Source organism: Crinia signifera, chromosome 2, assembly GCF_055691185.1.
Source record: "Crinia signifera chromosome 2, ASM5569118v1, whole genome shotgun sequence".
Taxonomy (NCBI): Eukaryota; Metazoa; Chordata; class Amphibia; order Anura; family Myobatrachidae; genus Crinia; species Crinia signifera.
The window spans coordinates 396,428,040-396,451,632 of NC_139218.1; the positions used below are offsets into that span (position 1 = coordinate 396,428,040).

Here is a 23,593-nt window from a genome sequence, read left to right on the forward strand (position 1 = left end):
GCAGAAGGGACGGGAGTTCCCTACCGGGACCTACAGATACAGCATCTTAATTGCACCAGTGGGATAAATGGTGCACAGTCTCCAGCACGCAATGTGCAGGTCTCCAAGTGACAATACTGTGCTATAATGTAGAATGCAAAAATGAATAGGTTTTACTAAAATAATAAAGCTAAGGCGTAATAATAATAATTAAAAAATATAATAATAATAATAATAATAATAATAATAATAATAATAATAATAATAATATGGAGATACTGGTGATCTCACTCGCGTGCTATAGGAAAAAAGTAGGAGTGCGCATGCGCGCCAGACTCCCCCGCTACTGCGGTCTGGTCGGTGACGGGGGAATTCGCTGTTATGTAACGTTCCGTGCTCTCTGCGCATGCGCGGTGCGGCCAGCGTGAGCCAGGCCAGACGCATGCGCAGTGCGGTCGGTGTGAGCCAAGACAGACGCATGCGCAGTGGCCGAGGGCTGTGTGTGTTGCTGCTCAGCTGGTGGTGCTGACTGCGTAGTGCTGCGGTGACTGGCGCCGTGTGTGTAGCGGAGGAGACCGGGGACTGAGGATGGGGGACCCCGGGGAGGATGTCAACTCCAACCTGCTCATACACCGCTCCACCGGGGACCCGGAGCTGGACGCCGCCGTCTGCAAGTGGCTGCAGTGGGACAGGGTGAGCGCAGATATGTACCGCTACATCTATAGCCATGCACCGCTATGTGCCACTGCACCACCTCTATCCCCTGACACTACTACACCTGTACACTCTGCTACATCATATACCACCTGTAATCCCTGACACTACTACACCTGTACACTCTGCTACATCATATACCACATCTATCCCCTGACTCTGCTACACCTGTACACTCTGCTACACCTGTACACTCTGCTACATCATATACCACCTGTATCCCCTCACACTACTACACCTGTACACTCTGCTACATCATATACCACCTCTATCCCCTGACACTACTACACCTGTACACTCTGCTACATCATATACCACCTCTATCCCCTGACACTACTACACCTGTACACTCTGCTACAACATATACCACCTCTATCCCCTGACACTACCACACCTGCACCCTGCTACATCATTTACCACCTCTATCCCCTCACACTACTACTACACCTGTACACTCTGCTACATCATATACCACCTGTATCCCCTCACACTACTACACCTGTACACTCTGCTACATCATATACCACCTCTATCCCCTGACACTACTACACCTGTACACTCTGCTACATCATATACCACCTCTATCCCCTGACACTACTACACCTGTACACTCTGCTACATCATATACCACCTCTATCCCCTGACACTACTACACCTGTACACTCTGCTACATCATATACCACCTCTATCCCCTGACACTACTACACCTGTACACTCTGCTACATCATATACTACCTCTATCCCCTGACACTACTACACCTGTACACTCTGCTACATCATATACCACCTCTATCCCCTCACACTACTACACCTGTACACTCCGCTACACCTGTACACTCTGCTACATCATATACCACCTGTATCCCCTCACACTACTACACCTGTACACTCTGCTACATCATATACCACCTCTATCCCCTCACACTACTACACCTGTACACTCCGCTACACCTGTACACTCTGCTACATCATATACCACCTGTATCCCCTCACACTACTACACCTGTACACTCTGCTACATCATATACCACCTGTATCCCCTCACACTACTACACCTGTACACTCTGCTACATCATATACCACCTCTATCCCCTCACACTACTACACCTGTACACTCTGCTACATCATATACCACCTCTATCCCCTCACACTACTACATCATATACCACCTCTATCCCCTCACACTACTGCACCTGTACACTCTGCTACATCATATACCACCTCTATTCCCTCACACCACTACACCTGTACACTCTGCTACATCATCATACCACCTCTATCCCCTCACACTCCTACACCTGTACACTTTGCTACATCATATACCACCTCTATTCCCTCACACCACTACACCTGTACACTCTTCTACATCATACACTATTACACCTCTATACCCCTCACACTACTACAGCTATATACAGCATCACTATACAGCATATTATTACACCTCTGTACCTACAGTGCTACAACTATACATTCTGCTACAGTACATACTACACCACTACACCTCTATTCCTCTATCTCTCACACTCTATACAGTATATCACTACACCTCTGTACCCACAGTGCTACAACTATGCATTCTGCTACAGTACATACTACACCACTACACCTCTATTCCTCTCTCACACTCTATACAGTATATCACTACACCTCTGTACCCACAGTGCTGCAACTATACATTCTGCTACAGTACATACTACACCACTACACCTCTATTCCTCTATCTCTCACACTCTATACAGTATATCACTACACCTCTGTACCCACAGTGCTGCAACTATACATTCTGCTACAGTACATACTACACCACTACACCTCTATTCCTCTCTCTCACACTCTATACAGCATATCACTACACCTCTGTACCTACAGTGCTACAACTATACATTCTGCTACAGTACATACTACACCACTACACCTCTATTCCTCTATCTCTCACACACTCTATACAGCATATCACTACACCTCTGTACCTACAGTGCTACAACTATACATTCTGCTACAGTACATACTACACCACTACCTACACCTCTATTCCTCTATCTCTCACACTCTATACAGTATATCACTACACCTCTGTACCCACAGTGCTACAACTATACATTCTGCTACAGTACATACTACACCACTACACCTCTATTCCTCTATCTCTCTCACACTCTATACAGTATATCACTACACCTCTGTACCCACAGTGCTGCAACTATACATTCTGCTACAGTACATACTACACCACTACACCTCTATTCCTCTCTCTCACACTCTATACAGCATATCACTACACCTCTGTACCTACAGTGCTACAACTATACATTCTGCTACAGTACATACTACACCACTACACCTCTATTCCTCTATCTCTCACACACTCTATACAGTATATCACTACACCTCTGTACCTACAGTGCTACAACTATACATTCTGCTACAGCACATACTACACCACTACACCTCTATTCCACTATCTCTCTCACACTCTATACAGTATGTCACTACACCTCTGTACCCACAGTGCTACAACTATACATTCTGCTACAGTACATACTACACCACTACACCTCTATTCCACTATCTCTCACACTCTATACAGTATATCACTACACCTCTGTACCCACAGTGCTACAACTATACATTCTGCTACAGTACATACTACACCTCTATTCCTCTATCTCTCACACACTCTATACAGTATATCACTACACCTCTGTACCCACAGTGCTACAACTATACATTCTGCTACAGTACATACTACACCACTACACCTCTATTCCACTATCTCTCTCACACTCTATACAGTATGTACAGTAATGCTATGAAATAACAGACTGATGTGACGGCACTGTCCTGTGCGCTTTGTCCTCCTTGTCGCAGGCTTAGGTGTGCGGCTAGTGTGCAGAGGTGAAAACCCATGACGTGTGCCAGGCTGTATCATCGTGGCGCCCTGCGCTTAGTATATGTGAATGAGCCCCATTACCAGATGTTTTGAGAGGGTAGGCAGCAGGTATGGCCGTATTCACCTGATGTCCCATTGCGTGACTGTGAGGACATCATTTTGCCTGTGCCGCTGCCTGCGTTGCCTGTGCCGCTGCGTGCGTTGCCTGTGCCGCTGCCTACTTTAGACTTGACATGGTGTATGGCTATAATAGCGGCTATGTAGAGGGGCAGATGTTAGGGCCCTGTGGTGCACAGTCACCGCGCTGGACGTTACTGCTGGTATGGTCCGTGGCACAGCTAGCAGCAGATTTGGAGACACATCTACCCCCCTCCCAGCTCATGGAGGTGGAGAGTTGGCTGCTTGGAACGCAGGGCTGTAGATCTGGCAGAACCAACCCCGGTCACAGTAATGTTAAGGTGCAAACCGGTTCTCTTCAGCCGAATCGGAGCGTCAGCCTGTACCCGCCTTCATGTACATAACCTCAGCTCATCATATCTGTCACTGTTAGGGGACAATTTACTAAGATGGGAATTCTATTGCAGATGGGTGGGTTGTTGCTATGGGCAAAGATTTAGGTCCCATCTATTATCTTCTAATACATAGATTATGATTGGTTGCTATGGGCAACATCCCTCAGTAAATAGAACTCCCATCATTGTAAATAAACCCGGTAGAGTCTGAGAAATCCCGTGCGATGTACTAAAAGCATCACGTCCTAATAAGGAGGAGCATTGCTTATCACACACTGGAAGGAGGGGGAGCACGGAACAGTCTGATAAAGGCTACAGACCCCTTCTGTGTGTGAGGAATTACTCCAGGACCCCAGAACGCTTTGAAGTGGGTGGGACTTTATAATAACGCGGTTGACCGGCAATCACTTCCTCAGAGCCGGTCACCTACTGCGTAATGCTGCTGGGGGTGTGTGTGTGTTTGGGCGGTGGGGTGGGCAACGTCACTGATCTGCTTCATACATCTCCCTCTCTACCAATGAGATCTGATACTGTAGCAGGTTCGCCGTTCAGTATAGGACACGGCAGGCAGTTTCCAGTATTTGTGAATGTATTTAATGACCTACAAGCCACAAATCCATTTCACAGCAACCAAGCTTTATATCAACAATCAAAGCAATATATTATCTCCTTGTGCGCGGTGCCTCCGGGCCCTGGCAGTCCAAGTCCCTGGCGCTACAATACTTAGGCCTACTAGCTGGCCCCTACCAGGCATCAGCGCCCTGAGCAGCAAACATAGTAAGGTTTTTATCCCTTCTACTGCAACTAGCACAGTTCCCACCTGTGGCTGTGCAGGTCCGAAAACCTGGACCAGAGCTGTATGCCTGAGCCCACCCCTTATTCCCTCAAGCACACCTCAGAGACCCATTCCTGGCTTTGCAGGGAACCTGGTTCTGTTACCTGGCTGCAAAGCCCTCTCTCTGAGGCTGGATGGCTCCTTCTTAACCCTTTGCAGGGCAGTTGTGACCAGATAAATACAGCGCTCTCTGGTGGAACTAACCCTGTGTCACCACAATACATAGTTGACTGTACTGTGGTTGGTTGTATAACGTTGCTTTCCCAGTTTATGCGCGGCTGATTTCTGTATCCATGACAACCTTTTGCAGATAGCTGTGCATGACATATAATAGCGGGTACTGACCCCCATTCCTGTCTGCGGTCCATGGAATGCCGGGGAAGTCATGTTATATTTATATCTCCCCAAGGTTCCTGTGTCCTGCAGCGTGGAGCGGTCCTGGCACATACAGCGTACTGGCTGACCTGTGACTGGGAAATGTCACACACATTCCTGCACTTTATCTTGCTGATCATGTAACCCTGACTGCTCTCTGCCTGCACTTCACACCACGTGTAACCCTGGCTGCTCTCTGCCTGCACTTCACACCACGTGTAACCCTGGCTGCTCTCTGCCTGCACTTCACACCACGTGTAACCCTGGCTGCTCTCTGCCTGCACTTCACACCATGTGTAACCCTGACTGCTCTCTGCCTGCACTTCACACCACGTGTAACCCTGGCTGCTCTCTGCCTGCACTTCACACCATGTGTAACCCTGACTGCTCTCTGCCTGCGCTTCACACCATGTGTAACCCTGACTGCTCTCTGCCTGCACTTCACACCACGTGTAACCCTGGCTGCTCTCTGCCTGCACTTCACACACCACGTGTAACCCTGGCTGGTGTCTGCCTGCACTTCACACCACGTGTAACCCTGGCTGCTCTCTGCCTGCACTTCACACCATGTGTAACCCTGACTGCTCTCTGCCTGCACTTCACACCATGTGTAACCCTGGCTGCTCTCTGCCTGCACTTCACACCATGTGTAACCCTGGCTGCTCTCTGCCTGCGCTTCACACCACGTGTAACCCTGGCTGCTCTCTGCCTGCACTTCACACCATGTGTAACCCTGGCTGCTCTCTGCCTGCACTTCACACCACGTGTAACCCTGACTGCTCTCTGCCTGCACTTCACACCATGTGTAACCCTGGCTTCTCTCTGCCTGCACTTCACACCATGTGTAACCCTGGCTGCTCTCTGCCTGCACTTCACACCACGTGTAACCCTGGCTGCTCTCTGCCTGCACTTCACACCATGTGTAACCCTGGCTGCTCTCTGCCTGCACTTCACACCATGTGTAACCCTGGCTGCTCTCTGCCTGCACTTCACACCACGTGTAACCCTGGCTGCTCTCTGCCTGCACTTCACACCATGTGTAACCCTGGCTTCTCTCTGCCTGCACTTCACACCATGTGTAACCCTGGCTGCTCTCTGCCTGCACTTCACACCATGTGTAACCCTGGCTGCTCTCTGCCTGCACTTCACACCACGTGTAACCCTGGCTGCTCTCTGCCTGCACTTCACACCATGTGTAACCCTGGCTGCTCTCTGCCTGCACTTCACACCACGTGTAACCCTGACTGCTCTCTGCCTGCACTTCACACATGTGTAACCCTGGCTGCACTCTGCCTGCGCTTCACACCATGTGTAACCCTGGCTGCACTCTGCCTGCGCTTCACACCATGTGTAACCCTGGCTGCTCTCTGCCTGCGCTTCACACCATGTGTAACCCTGGCTGCTCTCTGCCTGCACTTCACACCACGTGTAACCCTGACTGCTCTCTGCCTGCGCTTCACACCATGTGTAACCCTGGCTGCTCTCTGCCTGCGCTTCACACCACGTGTAACCCTGACTGCTCTCTGCCTGCGCTTCACACCACGTGTAACCCTGGCTGCTCTCTGCCTGCACTTCACACCATGTGTAACCCTGGCTGCTCTCTGCCTGCACTTCACACCATGTGTAACCCTGGCTGCTCTCTGCCTGCACTTCACACCACGTGTAACCCTGGCTGCTCTCTGCCTGCACTTCACACCACGTGTAACCCTGACTGCTCTCTGCCTGCACTTCACACCATGTGTAACCCTGACTGCTCTCTGCCTGCGCTTCACACCAAGTGTAACCCTGGCTGCTCTCTGCCTGCGCTTCACACCAAGTGTAACCCTGGCTGCTCTCTGCCTGCACTTCAAACCATGTGTAACCCTGGCTGCTCTCTGCCTGCACTTCACACCACGTGTAACCCTGGCTGCTCTCTGCCTGCACTTCACACCACGTGTAACCCTGACTGCTCTCTGCCTGCACTTCACACCATGTGTAACCCTGGCTGCTCTCTGCCTGCACTTCACACCACGTGTAACCCTGACTGCTCTCTACCTGCGCTTCACACCACGTGTAACCCTGGCTGCTCTCTGCCTGCGCTTCACACCACGTGTAACCCTGGCTGCTCTCTGCCTGCACTTCACACCATGTGTAACCCTGGCTGCTCTCTGCCTGCACTTCACACCATGTGTAACCCTGACTGTTCTCTGCCTGCGCTTCACACCATGTGTAACCCTGGCTGCTCTCTGCCTGCACTTCACACCACGTGTAACCCTGGCTGCTCTCTGCCTGCACTTCACACCATGTGTAACCCTGGCTGCTCTCTGCCTGCACTTCACACCATGTGTAACCCTGGCTGCTCTCTGCCTGCACTTCACACCACGTGTAACCCTGACTGTTCTCTGCCTGCGCTTCACACCATGTGTAACCCTGGCTGCTCTCTGCCTGCACTTCACACCACGCTGGGCTATACAGGCTGATTGTAGACTGATAGCAGTCATCTGTCTGTCAGGCTCCTGTAATCTGAGGCTGATACGTGGTGCAGAGGTCACACACAGCAGTCCTGCGATAACACAGACCTGCACGTGTCTCCTAGCGACACATATAGGTGTGTGTGATGTCATCTGTCTGTCGGGCTCCTGTAATCTGAGGCTGATACGTGGTGCAGAGGTCACACACAGCAGTCCTGCGATAACACAGACCTGCACGTGTCTCCTAGCGACACATATAGGTGTGTGTGATGTCATCTGTCTGTCAGGCTCCTGTAATCTGGGACACCTGTAGCGGCGTGTGATGTCATTCTGTATGCTGGTGCTGGAACTTGTTCTCCATCCAGACAGGCTATTGACCCATAAAGATCAAGAGCAGGGTAACATCCGCTCCGTAACCTCATGGCGTGACTGAGACGCTGCGCTGCGACAATAATCGCGCAGGAATAGGTTTTGCGCATTTGCAAAGTGGCAGATCAAACGCAACGGAACTTGCTGTGATTAAAGGTCACTGCATCGTAGCTGTCTGTATACAGACTCAGTCGCACATAGGTGACAAATGTCGCGCAGCAGTTGCTCAGTGAATGCTAGGAATGTAGTTCTGTGACCCCCAGTTTTATTTATGCAAATAAGATGCGAGATGGGCGGTTGGTCGCTTGGGGCAAGGCGGACTGGGAGGGGCTTACAGCGTGGAACGGGATATGATCACTAGGTAAACACTATGATGGTGGACACATGTTAGGTCGACATGGGTAGGGTGGACACAAGCATTAGGTGTAGAATGGGAAGGACGACGTGAGTTTTTCTGTGATGACTTGTGCTGACATGCGGTAGGTATTTCATACCGTCCACTGGGGCGTGGTTGGAGAACAGAGTGAGACGGAAGCATGGAGAGTGCAGCGGTACACGGATACGGCGTCGAGATTCGGGACAAAGAAACGTGAAAATCTCATGTCGGCCTCATTGTCGACCTAATGCTTGTGGCTACCTTCTGACCCTGTCATCCTTTGGCAGGTTGACCTATTTCCTGTGTCCGCCTAAGCCCTGTCCATGTTGATCCTATGACCCATACCCGCGTGAAGGGACTGGGATTCCCCGAGCATGTGCTGCTTTAATTAACCTGTATATGTTCAGCTTCATCAGCCCCAGGAGTGTACACATCATGAGAGATGATAGTGTGGCATGGTTGGCATAGTGGTTAGTATTGCCCTCTCACATGACTGCCGGTTCCGACACCATTGAAGGCTTTCAGATTCGGCTTATTTTAGCGTCAAATCTGAATTGTTGGAAACGGCCGCTAGTTACCGAATTTGCGGCAGTTTCTGACAAAGCGCGGCTGTTCCGACGCTCGGCAGTTGGAACATTGAATACCGACTGTCGAGTTTCAGCCGGAACTGGTAGAAATCTGCCGTGAATCCGACTGTCGGTGAACGTCCCAACAGCTGAATTCGGGTTTGACCCCCCCCCCCTCCCCCAGTGCAAGCTCCACTGGAACCAATGTAAGTGGCCAAATAGTTTTCCGTGTAAAGCACTGGTGATTGTGTGCGCTGTGTAGAGGACACACACACAGGGTTTGATCTTACTGGCTGCGAGTCGGCTCTTGTGGATCAGGAATGCGTGTCATGGTGCATGTATGGATTATGTGACTGAGAAGACCCAGGTGATGTGACTTTGATGGACGCCGCGCTGGTGCAGGATTATAGAGGATTAGTGTTTGTTCCTGCTGGCAGGGAGCTTTATGCCAGCCCTGTACATGTGCAATATAGTCTATAGCAGTGATGGAAACATTTGGCAGTCCAGCTGTTGTTGAACTACACATCCCAGCATGCCCTGCAACAGTTTTGTTGGTGTGGGCCGTGCCTGATTGCTTCAGCACTGAATAGTACAATGATGCCCACGCTGCTCTTTCCAAGGCAGGTACATATGACACTGATGTTTCTGTATCGTGTCTCCCCGGAGTGCAACCGTATCTCCAGTTACAGCTCATTCCATTCATTGGTGGCTGTGCAGCGTGCCCAAGATGGCTGCCTCACCTGGTACTGTAATGAGGAGCGGAGGATAAACAACCGGTGATACTGCGTTGTCTGAGTATCTTGTTTCTCACGTTTGTGTATTGCGTTCCCTGGCTGTCCCCATTGCTGCGAGGAGGAGATCTGTTAGTACAGCCCTGGGTCTGCACACAGGTGATGCCATGATTCCGTAGTCTGTCCAGTGACCCTTTCTCTGCCATAGAGTGTATGCTGCCAGTCCCACCCTGTGTGTCCTGAGCTGTAGATGTTACACAGTGATCAGAGGTTCTCCCAGACACCCAATCTCTGTATAAACACAAAGGAAGAGTCATCTGTGTCCTCCTGTTACCTGGTGATATGACAACAGGTGCTTCCATAATGAAACAGACTCACGAACACAACGTATAGTGTATTGTATTACCAGCGCCCACTGTGGCTTCGCACAGGAGTGGTTATTTAATTCATGGAGATGTATATGACACGGGTAGCACACTAGCGTGCATGTGATAGAGTATCCTCCAAATCCGACAGCGCGATCTGATAAATCGGATAAAATGTCGTATTGCATGTGTTTCAGCTGATAGGATGCCTGGTCCCGTGCTCATCGCAAAGCCTGCACTATGGATTAATCTGATCCCGCAGGCCTGGAATCTAATACGATGTATCGTATGTAATCTTGCTGCCTCGCGGTTCAGGGGGGATCGTTTGCGGCTTGTCTCCTCGGACGCCTTTAGAACTTACTGGGAGACTTTAGGCTTCCTGGAGGAGATTGGTTGTTTCCTCCCAAAGTCCCGTTCTCACACAGTGCACCGTGGGTGGTTGGGTGTTCTCTACAGCAGTCAGCTCTGTGTCCTCCCAGACTCCCGTTCTCCTTCCAGTACACACAGTGCACCCGTGGGTAGATGGGTGTTCTCTACAGCAGTCAGCAGGTTACTCTGTGTCCTCCCAGACTCCCGTTCTCCTTCCAGTACACACAGTGCATCATGGGTGGTTGGGTGTTCTCTACAGCAGTCAGCTGTGTGTCCTCCCAGACTCCCGTTCTCCTTCCAGTACACACAGTGCACCCGTGGGTAGATGCCGTGGGTAGATGGGTGTTCTCTACAGCAGTCAGCAGGTTACTCTGTGTCCTCCCAGATTCCCGTTCTCCTTCCAGTACACACAGTGCATCATGGGTGGTTGGGTGTTCTCTACAGCAGTCAGCTCTGTGTCCTCCCAGACTCCCGTTCTCCTTCCAGTACACACAGTGCATCATGGGTGGTTGGGTGTTCTCTACAGCAGTCAGCTCTGTGTCCTCCCAGACTCCCGTTCTCCTTCCAGTACACACAGTGCACCGTGGGTAGATGGGTGTTCTCTACAGCAGTCAGCTCTGTGTCCTCCCAGACTCCTGTTCTCCTTCCAGTACACACAGTGCACCCGTGGGTGGTTGGGTGTTCTCTACAGCAGTCAGCAGGTTACTCTGTGTCCTCCCAGACTCCCGTTCTCATTCCAGTACACACAGTGCACCGTGGGTGGATGGGTTACCTCCTGTCAGTTCTGAGCGCTCAGGCAGGTCACAGGTTACCTTACACCCTGTGTCAGTAAGCACCTTGCAGCGATCACATGGCACTAGACGCCATGGGGATAACGATTCTACATCTGTAACTGATGATCTCCTGCTGTTATCCCGCTTTCCTCCCACCAGACCCCTGTAACCATGTCTCTTCCCTCTCCTGACAGAACCCTAAAACCAGAGCGCAGATTGAGGCCCTGCTCCAGGATGGGAAGAACAAGGAGCTGCGTGACAGGCTGTGCTGCCGGATGTCCTTTGGTACAGCTGGCTTACGTTCTGCAATGGGGGCCGGCTTCTCCAAGATCAATGACCTGACCGTCATACAGACCACACAGGTAAGTGGTGAACCCCCCTTATAGTCTATAAGTCATATCTGCATATGCAGCGGCTTCTGCTCCGTGGTCAGTTTCCGCAATCAATTGTGATTTTATAACTTTATTTAGAAGCGTCCCATTGACAGAATTCACAAACCTGGGATTCCATTGTCCCGCAGCATTCTCGGCCTCTGTATGGCTGCCATTGTGTGTGTCCCATGTGTGTGTGTGTGTGTGTAATTACGTGCAGCCTACTTATACCCAACCATCTGAGTCAGTACCTCTAAGTGCCTAACCCATTGTTCCCCCATTCCCCGGCCTGACCCTAACCCGCTCTAGCATACTTACGTTCAGGATGCCGCTGTCGAGATTCCTGAGTCGGCATCCTCCTCTAGGTCGACATTCTGGCTCCGGGATTCTGTCACCGCACATCCAGACTGCCTGTGATATAACTGCACCCCAGTAAAAGCAGTACCGTGTTTCATCCATTCTTTGCTCTCAGTAGTTGTGACTGTTGATTTCCTGCTTACAGCGAATATATTTATTATATCAGGGCGTTACTGAACAGCTATATCGCACCCGATCTCCCGTCTTCAGTGATGGGAATGCCGTGCAGCGTGCCCAAGATGGCTGCCTCACCTCACTATTGATCCTTCACTGCTGGATACATCAGTGCGCTTGGTTTGCAGAAGGCCTATTAATGTGGGTACAGTAATATATATGGACGGGGGGCATTGTGGTCTCCTGGCAGCGCTACCTACTCATAAAGGACACGCTTCCATAGCGCAGGACATAGTATACACTCTTATAGAATTGTGCGCTGTCCAAGGTGCTGGCGTCTGTGCCCAGCAGGCACTTACATAAGGCGCTGTAATCGTAGCTGTGTAAATACTGTCGCTGTTGGTGTTACTGTCATGCAGCTGAGCAAAGGTTACATAAGAGCAGAGCAAACAGCGCTGCAATGATTCCGCCACTAGCCGCCATCACTCAGCACTTTATCATCACAAAGTGAGTAATTCATGACTGGGAGATAAATCCCTCGCTGCCATCTGCCGCGTCCTGCTGATGCCCTGATATTTCCAGCATCTCAGCTATGGGGGTAAAGCACCTCTGCATGCCCGGGGAAGTGTCCGTACAGCGCAGCGTACACATGCAGCGAGCCGCCAGGGTTAGAACATTTCTATGCAGTAAGTACGATGTGAAAGGAAAAGGATTACAAGGATCTTCCATGTAATCGCTGCCTTTGTGTCTCTAATGCTCAGTCTTATGTTGTTTCCATCTTATAATGTGCAGCTCCGGTGTCTGCTCACACTTATACTTTCATGTTGAAAGAAAGACTGTTCCTCAGGATCTGTGGGATGTATGAGGGTAGGAAGGGTGAAGGTTTAAGGGGGGAAAGCAGTATGGAAGGACTGGTGTGACAGTATGTGTAAGGTATGCGGGGGAGCAGAAGCTGGCAGTGACATAATGCGGGGGCGTAAGCTAACTGTGATGGCCTGTCTAAGGTGTGTGGGGGATGGGGTGAAAGCTGGCAGTGATGGCATGTGTGAGGTGGGGGGATAAGCTGGCAGTGATGGTATGTGTGAGGTGGGGGGATAAGCTGGCAGTGATGGTATGTGTGAGGTGGGGGGATAAGCTGGCAGTGGCGTCTATGGGAGAGATGGGGTAGCAGCTGGCAGTTACTGTATGTGGGAGGGATAAGCTGACAGTGATGGCATGTGGGATGTATGTAGGGGGCAGGAGCTGGCAGTGATGGTATAGTGGTATATGGCAGATGGTATGGTAGTGATGATATATGTCAGATGTCAGTTACTGTATGTGGGAGATGGGGGGTGGGATAGAAGCTGGCAGTGATGCCTGTGGGAGGTATGGGGGTGGGATAGAAGCTGGCAGTGATGCCTGTGGGGGGGATAGAAGCTGGCAATGATGCCTGTGGGAGGTATCGGGGGATAGAAGCTGGCAGTGATGCCTGTGGGAGGTATCGGGGGATAGAAGCTGGCAATGATGCCTGTGGGAGGTATGGGGGGATAGAAGCTGGCAGTGATGCCTGTGGGGGGATAGAAGCTGGCAGTGAGAACAAAAATGAACAAGCTACTTATAGGCTAAATTGAGTTATTATAGGGAATTCTGCTGTAGAGAAGGACTTGGGGGTCATCATAGATGAGAAATTGGGTAATAGTGCACACAGCTCAAGTGCAGTGGCAAAAGCAAACCGGACACTGACATGCATTAACAGGGGTATGGATTCAAGGGATGCCAATGTGATAGTGCCTCTTTACAAGGCATTGGTGAGACCACACTTGGAATACTGTGTTTAGTTCTGGGCACCGCACCTTAAAAAGGACATAAATGAATTGGAACGGTACAGAGAAGGGCGACTACGCCACAGTAGTAAAAAGTCTAGAATCACTAAAATACAAAGATAGGTTATACCAGGCTGAATATGTTTTCACTGGAGAAACGAAGGCTGAGAGGTGATATGATTAGTATGTTCACATACAGGATTGGGAATCATATGGAACTGGGAGATGATTGGTCAGTAACAGGCCTATACTTAGGACACGCGGCATGTACTGAGGCTCGAGGGAAAGAAATTCTGTACTGAATTAAGAAGAGGATTCTTCACCATTAGAGCAGTAACATTCTGGAACTCATTGCCGGTGGGGTGATTACAGCAACTACTGGTAATGAATTGACATCAAAACTGGCCACTAAGGGAATCCTATAGATATGACTTACTCACGTCAGTAGTTACAGGTTACATAGGTTGTACTCGATGGACTAACGTCTTATTTCAGCCTCAACGACTATGTTACTATGGTATATGGGAGGTGTGGGAGGCATCAGCTGGCAGTGATGTATGCAGTGGGCAGAAGCTGGCAGTGACATTGCTCTTTAAAGGCGGAAAAAGCTGGCGGTGAGGAATGGTGGTGTTTGGAACCTGGCAGTGATTGGGGAGGGCATCCGTGTGCAGTGACAGTGTGTGCAGTATTTGGGGAGGGGGGGGGGGGGGGAGACATAAGAACTTGCATTGGAATAAAGCTGCAGCACTTTGTGTACATATTCCTAGTCACATTGTGCGTACGGATATGGATCATTAAGTCTCCACAATGTTGATCGACAGTCATTAGGTCGACATGGGTCTAGGTCGACATGCAGGAAGGTCGACATGAGTCTAGGTCGACAGGGTCATTAGGTCGACATGGGTTATGTCCACAGTCAAAAAGATCGATATGGTTTTTTTCCACAATTTTTTGTCCTGAATGTCGACACAGTCGACATGGACACTGAAACTTAGCACTGCATCCCTTCGCTACGCTCGGCACACTACTTTATTCTCCCATCACGCCCCAGTGGATGGTAGGGCATGAAATACCGCCTGTCGGCACATGTCTGCTCAAAAAAAAAAAAAATGAAAACACGTATGTCGACCTTCCCGCCTGTCGACCATCATGCTGGTGACCCAATGACTGCATACCGTGCGTACATATCGTCCGGCATTAGATTATCATGTGATCTGGCGCGCCGGAAGAGGCTGTATGAAGTGACTGCAGCAATTCTGTGTGAGGACATATCTGTACGGGTGCCGGACGGGATCCCAACAGTCGTGATCCCGACAGTCATTTAGCCGACATCGGGATACCGACGCACGGGTTCCCGACGGCCACCTGCTATTCTCCCTCGTGTGGGTCCACGACCTCCATAGAGGGAGAATAGAATAGGGGTGCGTGCCCGCAGCATGGTGAGTGTAGCGAGCCCGCAAGGGGCTTTGTTGCGCTCGCCATGCTGTCTGAGTCCGGCCAGTCGGGACCCCAAGGTCGAGCTAATGACTGTCAGAACCCTGTACCACACCCATCTGTACTGATCACCTACATGCACGCTGCTGCAAGAGGGAGAGTTATTTCAGATCATACACAGGGCTACTGAGAGTCCTAGAGAGAGCTCAGGGTGGTACATCAATGTCTGACTGCGCCGTCCGACGCTACTGAGAGTCCTGGAGAGAGCACAGGGTGGTGCATCAATGTCTGACCGCACCGTCTGATGCTACTGACCGACACAGGGCTACTGAGTCCTAGAGAGAGCTCAGGGTGGTACATCAATGTCTGACCGCACCATCCGATGCTCCTGACCGACACAGGGCTACTGAGAGTCCTAGAGAGAGCTCAGGGTGGTGCATCAATGTCTGACCGCGCCATCTGATGCTACTGACCGACACAGGGTTACTGAGAGTCCTAGAGAGAGCTCAGGGTGGTGCATCAATGTCTGACCGCACCATCTGATGCTACTGACCGACACAGGGTTACTGAGAGTCCTAGAGAGAGCACAGGGTGGTGCATCAATGTCTGACCGTGCCGTCTGATGCTACTGACCGACACAGGGCTACTGAGAGTCCTAGAGAGAGCTCAGGATGGTGCATCAATGTCTGACTGCGCCATCCGACGCTACTGACCGACACAGGGCTACTGAGAGTCCTAGAGAGAGCTCAGGGTGGTGCATCAATGTCTGACCGCACCGTCCGATGCTCCTGACCGACACAGGGCTACTGAGAGTCCTAGAGAGAGCTCAGGGTGGTGCATCAATGTCTGACTGCGCCGTCCAACGCTACTGACCGACACAGGGCTACTGAGAGTCCTAGAGAGAGCTCAGGGTAGTGCATCAATGTCTGACCGCGCCATCCGACGCTACTGACCGACACAGGGCTACTGAGAGTCCTAGAGAGAGCACAGGGTGGTACATCAATGTCTGACCGCACCATCCGATGCTCCTGACCGACACAGGGCTACTGAGAGTCCTAGAGAGAGCTCAGGGTGGTGCATCAATGTCTGACTGCGCCATCCGACGCTACTGACCAACACAGGGCTACTGAGAGTCCTAGAGCGAGCACAGGGTGGTAGATCAATGTCTGACCGCGCCATCCGACGCTACTGACCGACACAGGGCTACTGAGAGTCCTAGAGAGAGCTCAGGGTGGAACATCAATGTCTGACCGCACCGTCCGATGCTCCTGACCGACACAGGGCTACTGAGAGTCCTAGAGAGAGCACAGGGTGGTGTGTCAATGTCTGACTACACCGTCCGACGCTACTGACCGACACAGGGCTACTGAGAGTCCTAGAGAGAGGACAGGGTGGTAGATCAATGTCTGACCGCGCCATCCGACGCTACTGACCGATACAGGGCTACTGAGAGTCCTAGAGAGAGCACAGGGTGGTAGATCAATGTCTGACCGCGCCATCCGACGCTACTGACCGACACAGGGCTACTGAGAGTCCTAGAGAGAGCACAGGGTGGTGCGTCAATGTCTGACTACACCGTCCGACGCTACTGACCGACACAGGGCTACTGAGAGTCCTAGAGAGAGCTCAGGGTGGTGCATCAATGTCTGACCGCGCCATCTGATGCTACTGTCCGACACAGGGCTACTGAGAGTCCTAGAGAGAGCTCAGGGTGGTGCATCAGTGTCTGACCGCGCCATCCGACGCTACTGACCGACACAGGGCTACTGAGAGTCCGAGAGAGAGCTCAGCGTGGTGCATCAATGTCTGACCGCGCCATCCGACGCTACTGACCGACACAGGGCTACTGAGAGTCCTAGAGAGAGCACAGGGTGGTGCATCAATGTCTGACCGCGCCATCCGACGCTACTGACCGACACAGGGCTACTGAGAGTCCTAGAGAGAGCACAGGGTGGTTCGTCAATGTTTGACTACACCGTCCAACGCTACTGACCGACACAGGGCTACTGAGAGTCCTAGAGAGAGCACAGGGTGGTAGATCAATGTCTGACCGCGCCATCTGACGCTACTGACCGACACAGGGTTACTGAGAGTCCTAGAGAGCACAGGGTGGTACATCAATGTCTGACTGCGCCATCCGACGCTACTGACCGACACATGGCTACTGAGAGTCCAAGAAAGAGCACAGGGTGGTGCATCAATGTCTGACTGCGCCATCCGACGCTACTGAACGACACAGGGCTACTGAGAGTCCAAGAGAAAGCACAGGGTGGTAGATCAATGTCTGACCGCGCCATCCGACGCTCCTGAGAGTCCTAGAGAGAGCACAGGGTGGTGCATCAATGTCTGACCACGCCATCCGACGCTACGGACCGACACAGGGCTACTGAGAGTCCTAGAGAGAGCACAGGGTGGTGCATCAATGTCTGCGTACTGACCGTCAGCATACCACACCTGTTAATTAAAAGGCTCAGGTGCAGTATCGGATAGGGGGGGGGGGTTACCGGGGGACGAGAGCTGGCTGCAGGCACCTGCCATGTGTGACATGTATGTGGAGTAAGCCTGGTTGCTAATGGGAGAGCGCTGTGTGTGTGTTATGCTGTCTGTGGTTACTGCTGCTTCTCCTGTATGCTGGGGGATGGGAGAGTGTGCTGCTCACACACGGAGCACGCAGGCGGAGCATGCTCTGCACGTGCTGCCTGTGTTTATCAGAGCTGTCTGCAGAGAGGACCAGGGAATGTTGTGCAGTGTGTAGTATGTTACTGTATCCCTGCCTGCGGGTCTTATGTATGTAGTGTATGACCCCCTGGTATGTTACTGGCGTGATCCTGCCAGTGTAGTATGTTACTGTATCCCTGCCTACGGGTCTCATGTATGTAGTGTATGACCCCCTGGTATGTTACTGGTGTGATCCTGCCAGTGTAGTATGTTACTGTATCCCTGCCTACGGGTCTCATGTATGTAGTGTATGACCCCCTGGTATGTTACTGGTGTGATCCTGCCAGTGTAGTATGTTACTGTATCCCTGCCTGCGGGTCTCATGTATGTAGTGTATGACCCCCTGGTATGTTACTGACGTGATCCTGCCAGTGTAGTATGTTACTGTATCCCTGCCTGCGGGTCTCATGTATGTAGTGTATGACCCCTGGTATGTTACTGGTGTGATCCTGCCAGTGTAGTATGTTACTGTATCCCTGCCTGCGGGTCTCATGTATGTAGTGTATGACCCCCTGGTATGTTACTGGTGTGATCCTGCCAGTGTAGTATGTTACTGTATCCCTGCCTACAGGTCTCATGTATGTAGTGTATGACCCCCTGGTATGTTACTGGTGTGATCCTGCCAGTGTAGTATGTTACTGTATCCCTGCCTACAGGTCTCATGTATGTAGTGTATGACCCCCTGGTATGTTACTGGTGTGATCCTGCCAGTGTAGTATGTTACTGTATCCCTGCCTGCGGGTCTCATGTATGTAGTGTATGACCCCCTGGTATGTTACTGGCGTGATCCTGCCAGTGTAGTATGTTACTGTATCCCTGCCTACAGGTCTCATGTATGTAGTGTATGACCCCCTGGTATGTTACTGGTGTGATCCTGCCAGTGTAGTATGTTACTGCATCCTGCCTACGGGTCTCATGTATGTAATGTATGACCCACTGGTATGTTACTGGCGTGATCCTGCCAGTGTAGTATGTTACTGCATCCTGCCTACGGGTCTCATGTATGTAATGTATGACCCACTGGTATGTTACTGGCGTGATCCTGCAAGTGTAGTATGTTACTGCATCCTGCCTACGGGTCTCATGTATGTAATGTATGACCCACTGGTATGTTACTGGCGTGATCCTGCAAGTGTAGTATGTTACTGCATCCTGCCTACGGGTCTCATGTATGTAATGTATGACCCACTGGTATGTTACTGGCGTGATCCTGCCAGTGTAGTATGTTACTGTATCCCTGCCTACGGGTCTCATGTATGTAGTGTATGACCCCCTGGTATGTTACTGGTGTGATCCTGCCAGTGTAGTATGTTACTGCACCCTGCCTACGGGTCTCATGTATGTAATGTATGACCCACTGGTATGTTACTGGTGTGATCCTTCCAGTGTAGTATGTTACTGCATCCTGCCTACGGGTCTCATGTATGTAATGTATGACCCACTGGTATGTTACTGGTGTGATCCTGCCAGTGTAGTATGTTACTGCATCCTGCCTACGGGTCTCATGTATGTAATGTATGACCCACTGGTATGTTACTGGTGTGATCCTGCCAGTGTAGTATGTTACTGCATCCTGCCTACGGGTCTCATGTATGTAGTGTATGACCCCCTGGTATGGTACTGGTGTAATCCTGCCAGTGTAGTATGTTACTGCATCCTGCCTACGGGTCTCATGTATGTAGTGTATGACCCCCTGGTATGTTACTGGTGTGATCCTGCCAGTGTAGTATGTTACTGTATCCTGCCTACAGGTCTCATGTATGTAGTGTATGACCCCCTGGTATGTTACTGGTGTGATCCTGCCAGTGTAGTATGTTACTGTATCCCTGCCTACAGGTCTCATGTATGTAGTGTATGACCCCCTGGTATGTTACTGGTGTGATCCTGCCAGTGTAGTATGTTACTGTATCCCTGCCTACAGGTCTCATGTATGTAGTGTATGACCCCCTGGTATGTTACTGGTGTAATCCTGCCAGTGTAGTATGTTACTGCATCCTGCCTACGGGTCTCATGTATGTAATGTATGACCCACTGGTATGTGTCACACACTCAGGGATGGATAGTGGATTGGCAGAGACCCGGTACAGAGGTGCGTAGTGTAACACCAGGGTGTTCACCAAGGACCCCACAAGGAGGTTTGGGCTTTTCTTCACCTGAATCTCAGGTCACAGCCCTCTGTGCGGGTTCCCAGGGATGGAGTCTGGCATCCACTGACACTGGTAGTACATTGATCGGTGTACGGACATTGATACAGCAATGGGAACAGGGGAAAAAAAAACAGGAAAAAAGGTACCAGTAGCAGAGCATGGGAGGCTGGAATGGGGAAGGTTGCGCGGCACGGGAGGCTGGAATGGGGAAGGATGCGCAGCACGGGAGGCTGGAATGGGGAAGGTTGCGCGGCACGGGAGGCTGGAATGGGGAAGGTTGCGCGGCACGGGAGGCTGGAATGGGGAAGGTTGCGCGGCACGGGAGGCTGGAATGGGGAAGGTTGCGCGGCACGGGAGGCTGGAATGGGGAAGGTTGCGCGGCACGGGAGGCTGGAATGGGGAAGGATGCGCAGCACGGGAGGCTGGAATGGGGAAGGTTGCGCGGCACGGGAGGCTGCAATGGGGGAGGCTGCGCGGCATGGGAGGTTGGGATTGGGAGTGTAGGGCGGGAGGCTGGAATGGGGAAGGTTGCGCGGCACGGGAGGCTGGAATGGGGAAGGTTGCGCGGCACGGGAGGCTGGAATGGGGAAGGTTGCGCGGCACGGGAGGCTGGAATGGGGAAGGTTGCGCGGCACGGGAGGCTGCAATGGGGGAGGCTGCGCGGCATGGGAGGTTGGGATTGGGAGTGTAGCGCGGGAGGCTGGAATGGTGGAGGTTGCGCGGGAGGCTGACATGGGGAAGGCTGCACAGCACGGGATGCTGAAATGGGGAGGCTGAAATGGGGAAGGCTGCACAGCACGGGAGGCTGAAATGGGGAAGGTTGCGCGGCACGGGAGGTTGGAATTGGGAGTGTAGCGCGGGAGGCTGGAATGGGGAAGGTGGCAAGGGAGGTTGGAATTGGGAGCATAGCGCGGGAGTATGGAATCTGGAGCGTAACTTTGCAGGGAGACACAGATTAGCACAAGGGGGCTCTTGCTGACAATATCCTCCGTTGTCCTGCATGTACAGACAATAAAGTGAGTACACAATGGACAATATTTAGATTATGTCATTATGTCTTGTCCGAATCTGCAAAATCCTTGCAAATATCGTCCAGTGTGATCCAACTTAACCACTGTTTGTGATATGGGTTAGTGATCACTCATCGGCTAGATCCTCCCGTGTGCTGCGCTCAGGGGCTGTTATACGTTTACATGTGGATGTAGCTAGTGGCCTCCTATAGGTCACTTAGATCATCTTATTATTCGTGACCTATTACCAGGCGCCATACACACTATTGGCAGGATGCTGTTTGTCTTGCAGGGTATGTACCACTATCTGGGGAGATGTTTTCCTGACTTCAAGCAGAGAGGTCTGGTGGTGGGATATGACACCCGGGCGCAAGTCTCCAGCGACTGCAGCAGCGAGCGGTAAGTGTCCGGCACTGCAGCCTCCAAGCGTGGCCCTTCTCTGGGGAGGTCCTGCAGCAGTGATGGGGTGATCTTCCCATACTGTATCTGATTCCCTCTGCAGACCACAAATACCAGGAGCGTGCCCATCAGTTCTCTCTGCCCAGTGCCCAGGACAGGACTTCACTGAGCTAACTGCTAATGCTATCACAGCCCCCGAGACTGGCTCACCCCACATTACAGGCCTCCTATCACTGTGTTACCCACGCCTTGCCACACACAGGGGCCTTATTACTGACCGTGTCTGGAACATTCCTTCCTAATGATTATAGGGCAAAAGAACCTAAGAACACTCAGGCGGACACTGCTAAAGATAGCTTTGAAGCCTTAGGGCCTACAGAGGTACTTAGTTTGGGGGGGATTTTGCAGTTGTTGTGAAGCCCCGGTGTAGTAGTGCCCGCTCACCACCAGAGTTCTGTACACGCGTGTCCTGCGGAGGGGAAGTAATGGTTTTGGTGGTTGCTGTAATATTCCTGGAATTACATCTGTACCCCCCCCCCCCCCTTCTCCCACACTTTAGCATATGTTGACTTGCACATGTCCTGATTTATGTTCCAGACTCGCCAAGCTGGCAGCAGCTGTGCTCCTCAGCCGGGACGTCCCCGTGTACCTGTTCTCCAAATACGTCCCCACTCCATTTGTGGTAAGTGGCAGGTTCTGGCGGTGTCACTTATCACACGTCACATCGTACTCCCAGCTGTCCGCATCAGAGTATCACTGTACCGTATAAATGCTCTACATGATTCTATCACCTGGGAAGATGGCTTCTGTGCGCACACTCCTAATTGATGGCATTGATCACGTGGCACTGTGCGCACGGTCCTTGGTGATGCCATTGATCACGTGGCACTGTGCGCACGGTCCTTGGTGATGGTGATGGCATTGATCACGTGGCACTGTGCGCACGGTCCTTGGTGATGGTGATGGCATTGATCACGTGGCACTGTGCGCACGGTCCTTGGTGATGAATGCGATCACGTGACGCTGTCCTGGGTGGTGAAATTGATCATGTGATGACTCGTCTATCTCGGAAAGCTGTGCATTTGCTATTTATGTCAGTTGAATAATCCCGGCCTCTCTCTCGCTCTCTCAGCCTTACGCTGTTCAGAGGCTCGGAGCTGTCGCTGGAATCATGATCACAGCGTCTCACAATCGGAAAGAAGACAACGGATACAAGGTGATCATGTGTATGTTACAGTGTATTGTTCTTATGACCCGGTCCCCTGACCCAAGCATCAGGAGAGCGGAGAATTGCCCCGATAGCACAATTGTTCGGTCACACATATATGGGATCTCTTCCCCCCGCGCAGGTGTACTGGGAAAACGGGGCTCAGATCACCTCCCCGCATGACAAAGAGATCCTGAACAGCGTGGCACAGGTCCCGGAGCCCTGGGCCGATTCGTGGAGCGAGGACCTGGTGGATTGCAACCCACTGATGAAAGACCCCCTGGCCGATGTCACCAAGCGCTACATGGAGGACCTCCGAATGGTTTGTTTCCACAGGTATTTGGCTTGTAGTGTGAGGGAGATGTAGGGATCCGGGGGGGGGGGGGGGGGGGGGGGGCGATGTATCAAGCAGCGCAAACCCATCAGATTTTACCTACCAACGCTCAGAACGCTCTGGATCAATGCTACCCTGAAGCTCGGTTAGTTACTGCCAGCCTCTCCCCCATTGGTCCACGTCTCCACTCATTGTATGATAGATCTCCTCCCTAGATCTCTGTGAGCAGTTAGAAGGATCTCACACCGGTCTCCCCCCAGCTGCGGAACCAACATTAGAGAAGCCTTACGAGCTTGGCAGTTACTAACCCTGGTTCCGCATCATTAGCCTTTGCTTATCCAGACATAAGTGCCTGGCCGGGTACCCGGATCCTGCCTGTGAGATCTGTACGTC

The 23,593-nt window shown here is 51.6% G+C and overlaps 1 protein-coding gene across 1 annotated transcript in view; it reads left to right on the plus strand.

Annotated features, from left to right (window-relative positions):
- Window positions 1-433: 433 nt before the first annotated feature.
- Window positions 434-23,593, plus strand: part of PGM2L1 (phosphoglucomutase 2 like 1) — a 37,344-nt gene continuing 14,184 nt past the window's right edge. The window contains exons 1-6 of the mRNA XM_083170512.1: window positions 434-672; window positions 11,502-11,669; window positions 21,553-21,659; window positions 22,257-22,341; window positions 22,792-22,875; window positions 23,009-23,202. Of these exons, the coding sequence (XP_083026638.1) occupies window positions 568-672; window positions 11,502-11,669; window positions 21,553-21,659; window positions 22,257-22,341; window positions 22,792-22,875; window positions 23,009-23,202 (743 nt within the window). The 5' untranslated portion in view covers window positions 434-567. The remainder of the gene's footprint in view (window positions 673-11,501; window positions 11,670-21,552; window positions 21,660-22,256; window positions 22,342-22,791; window positions 22,876-23,008; window positions 23,203-23,593) is intronic.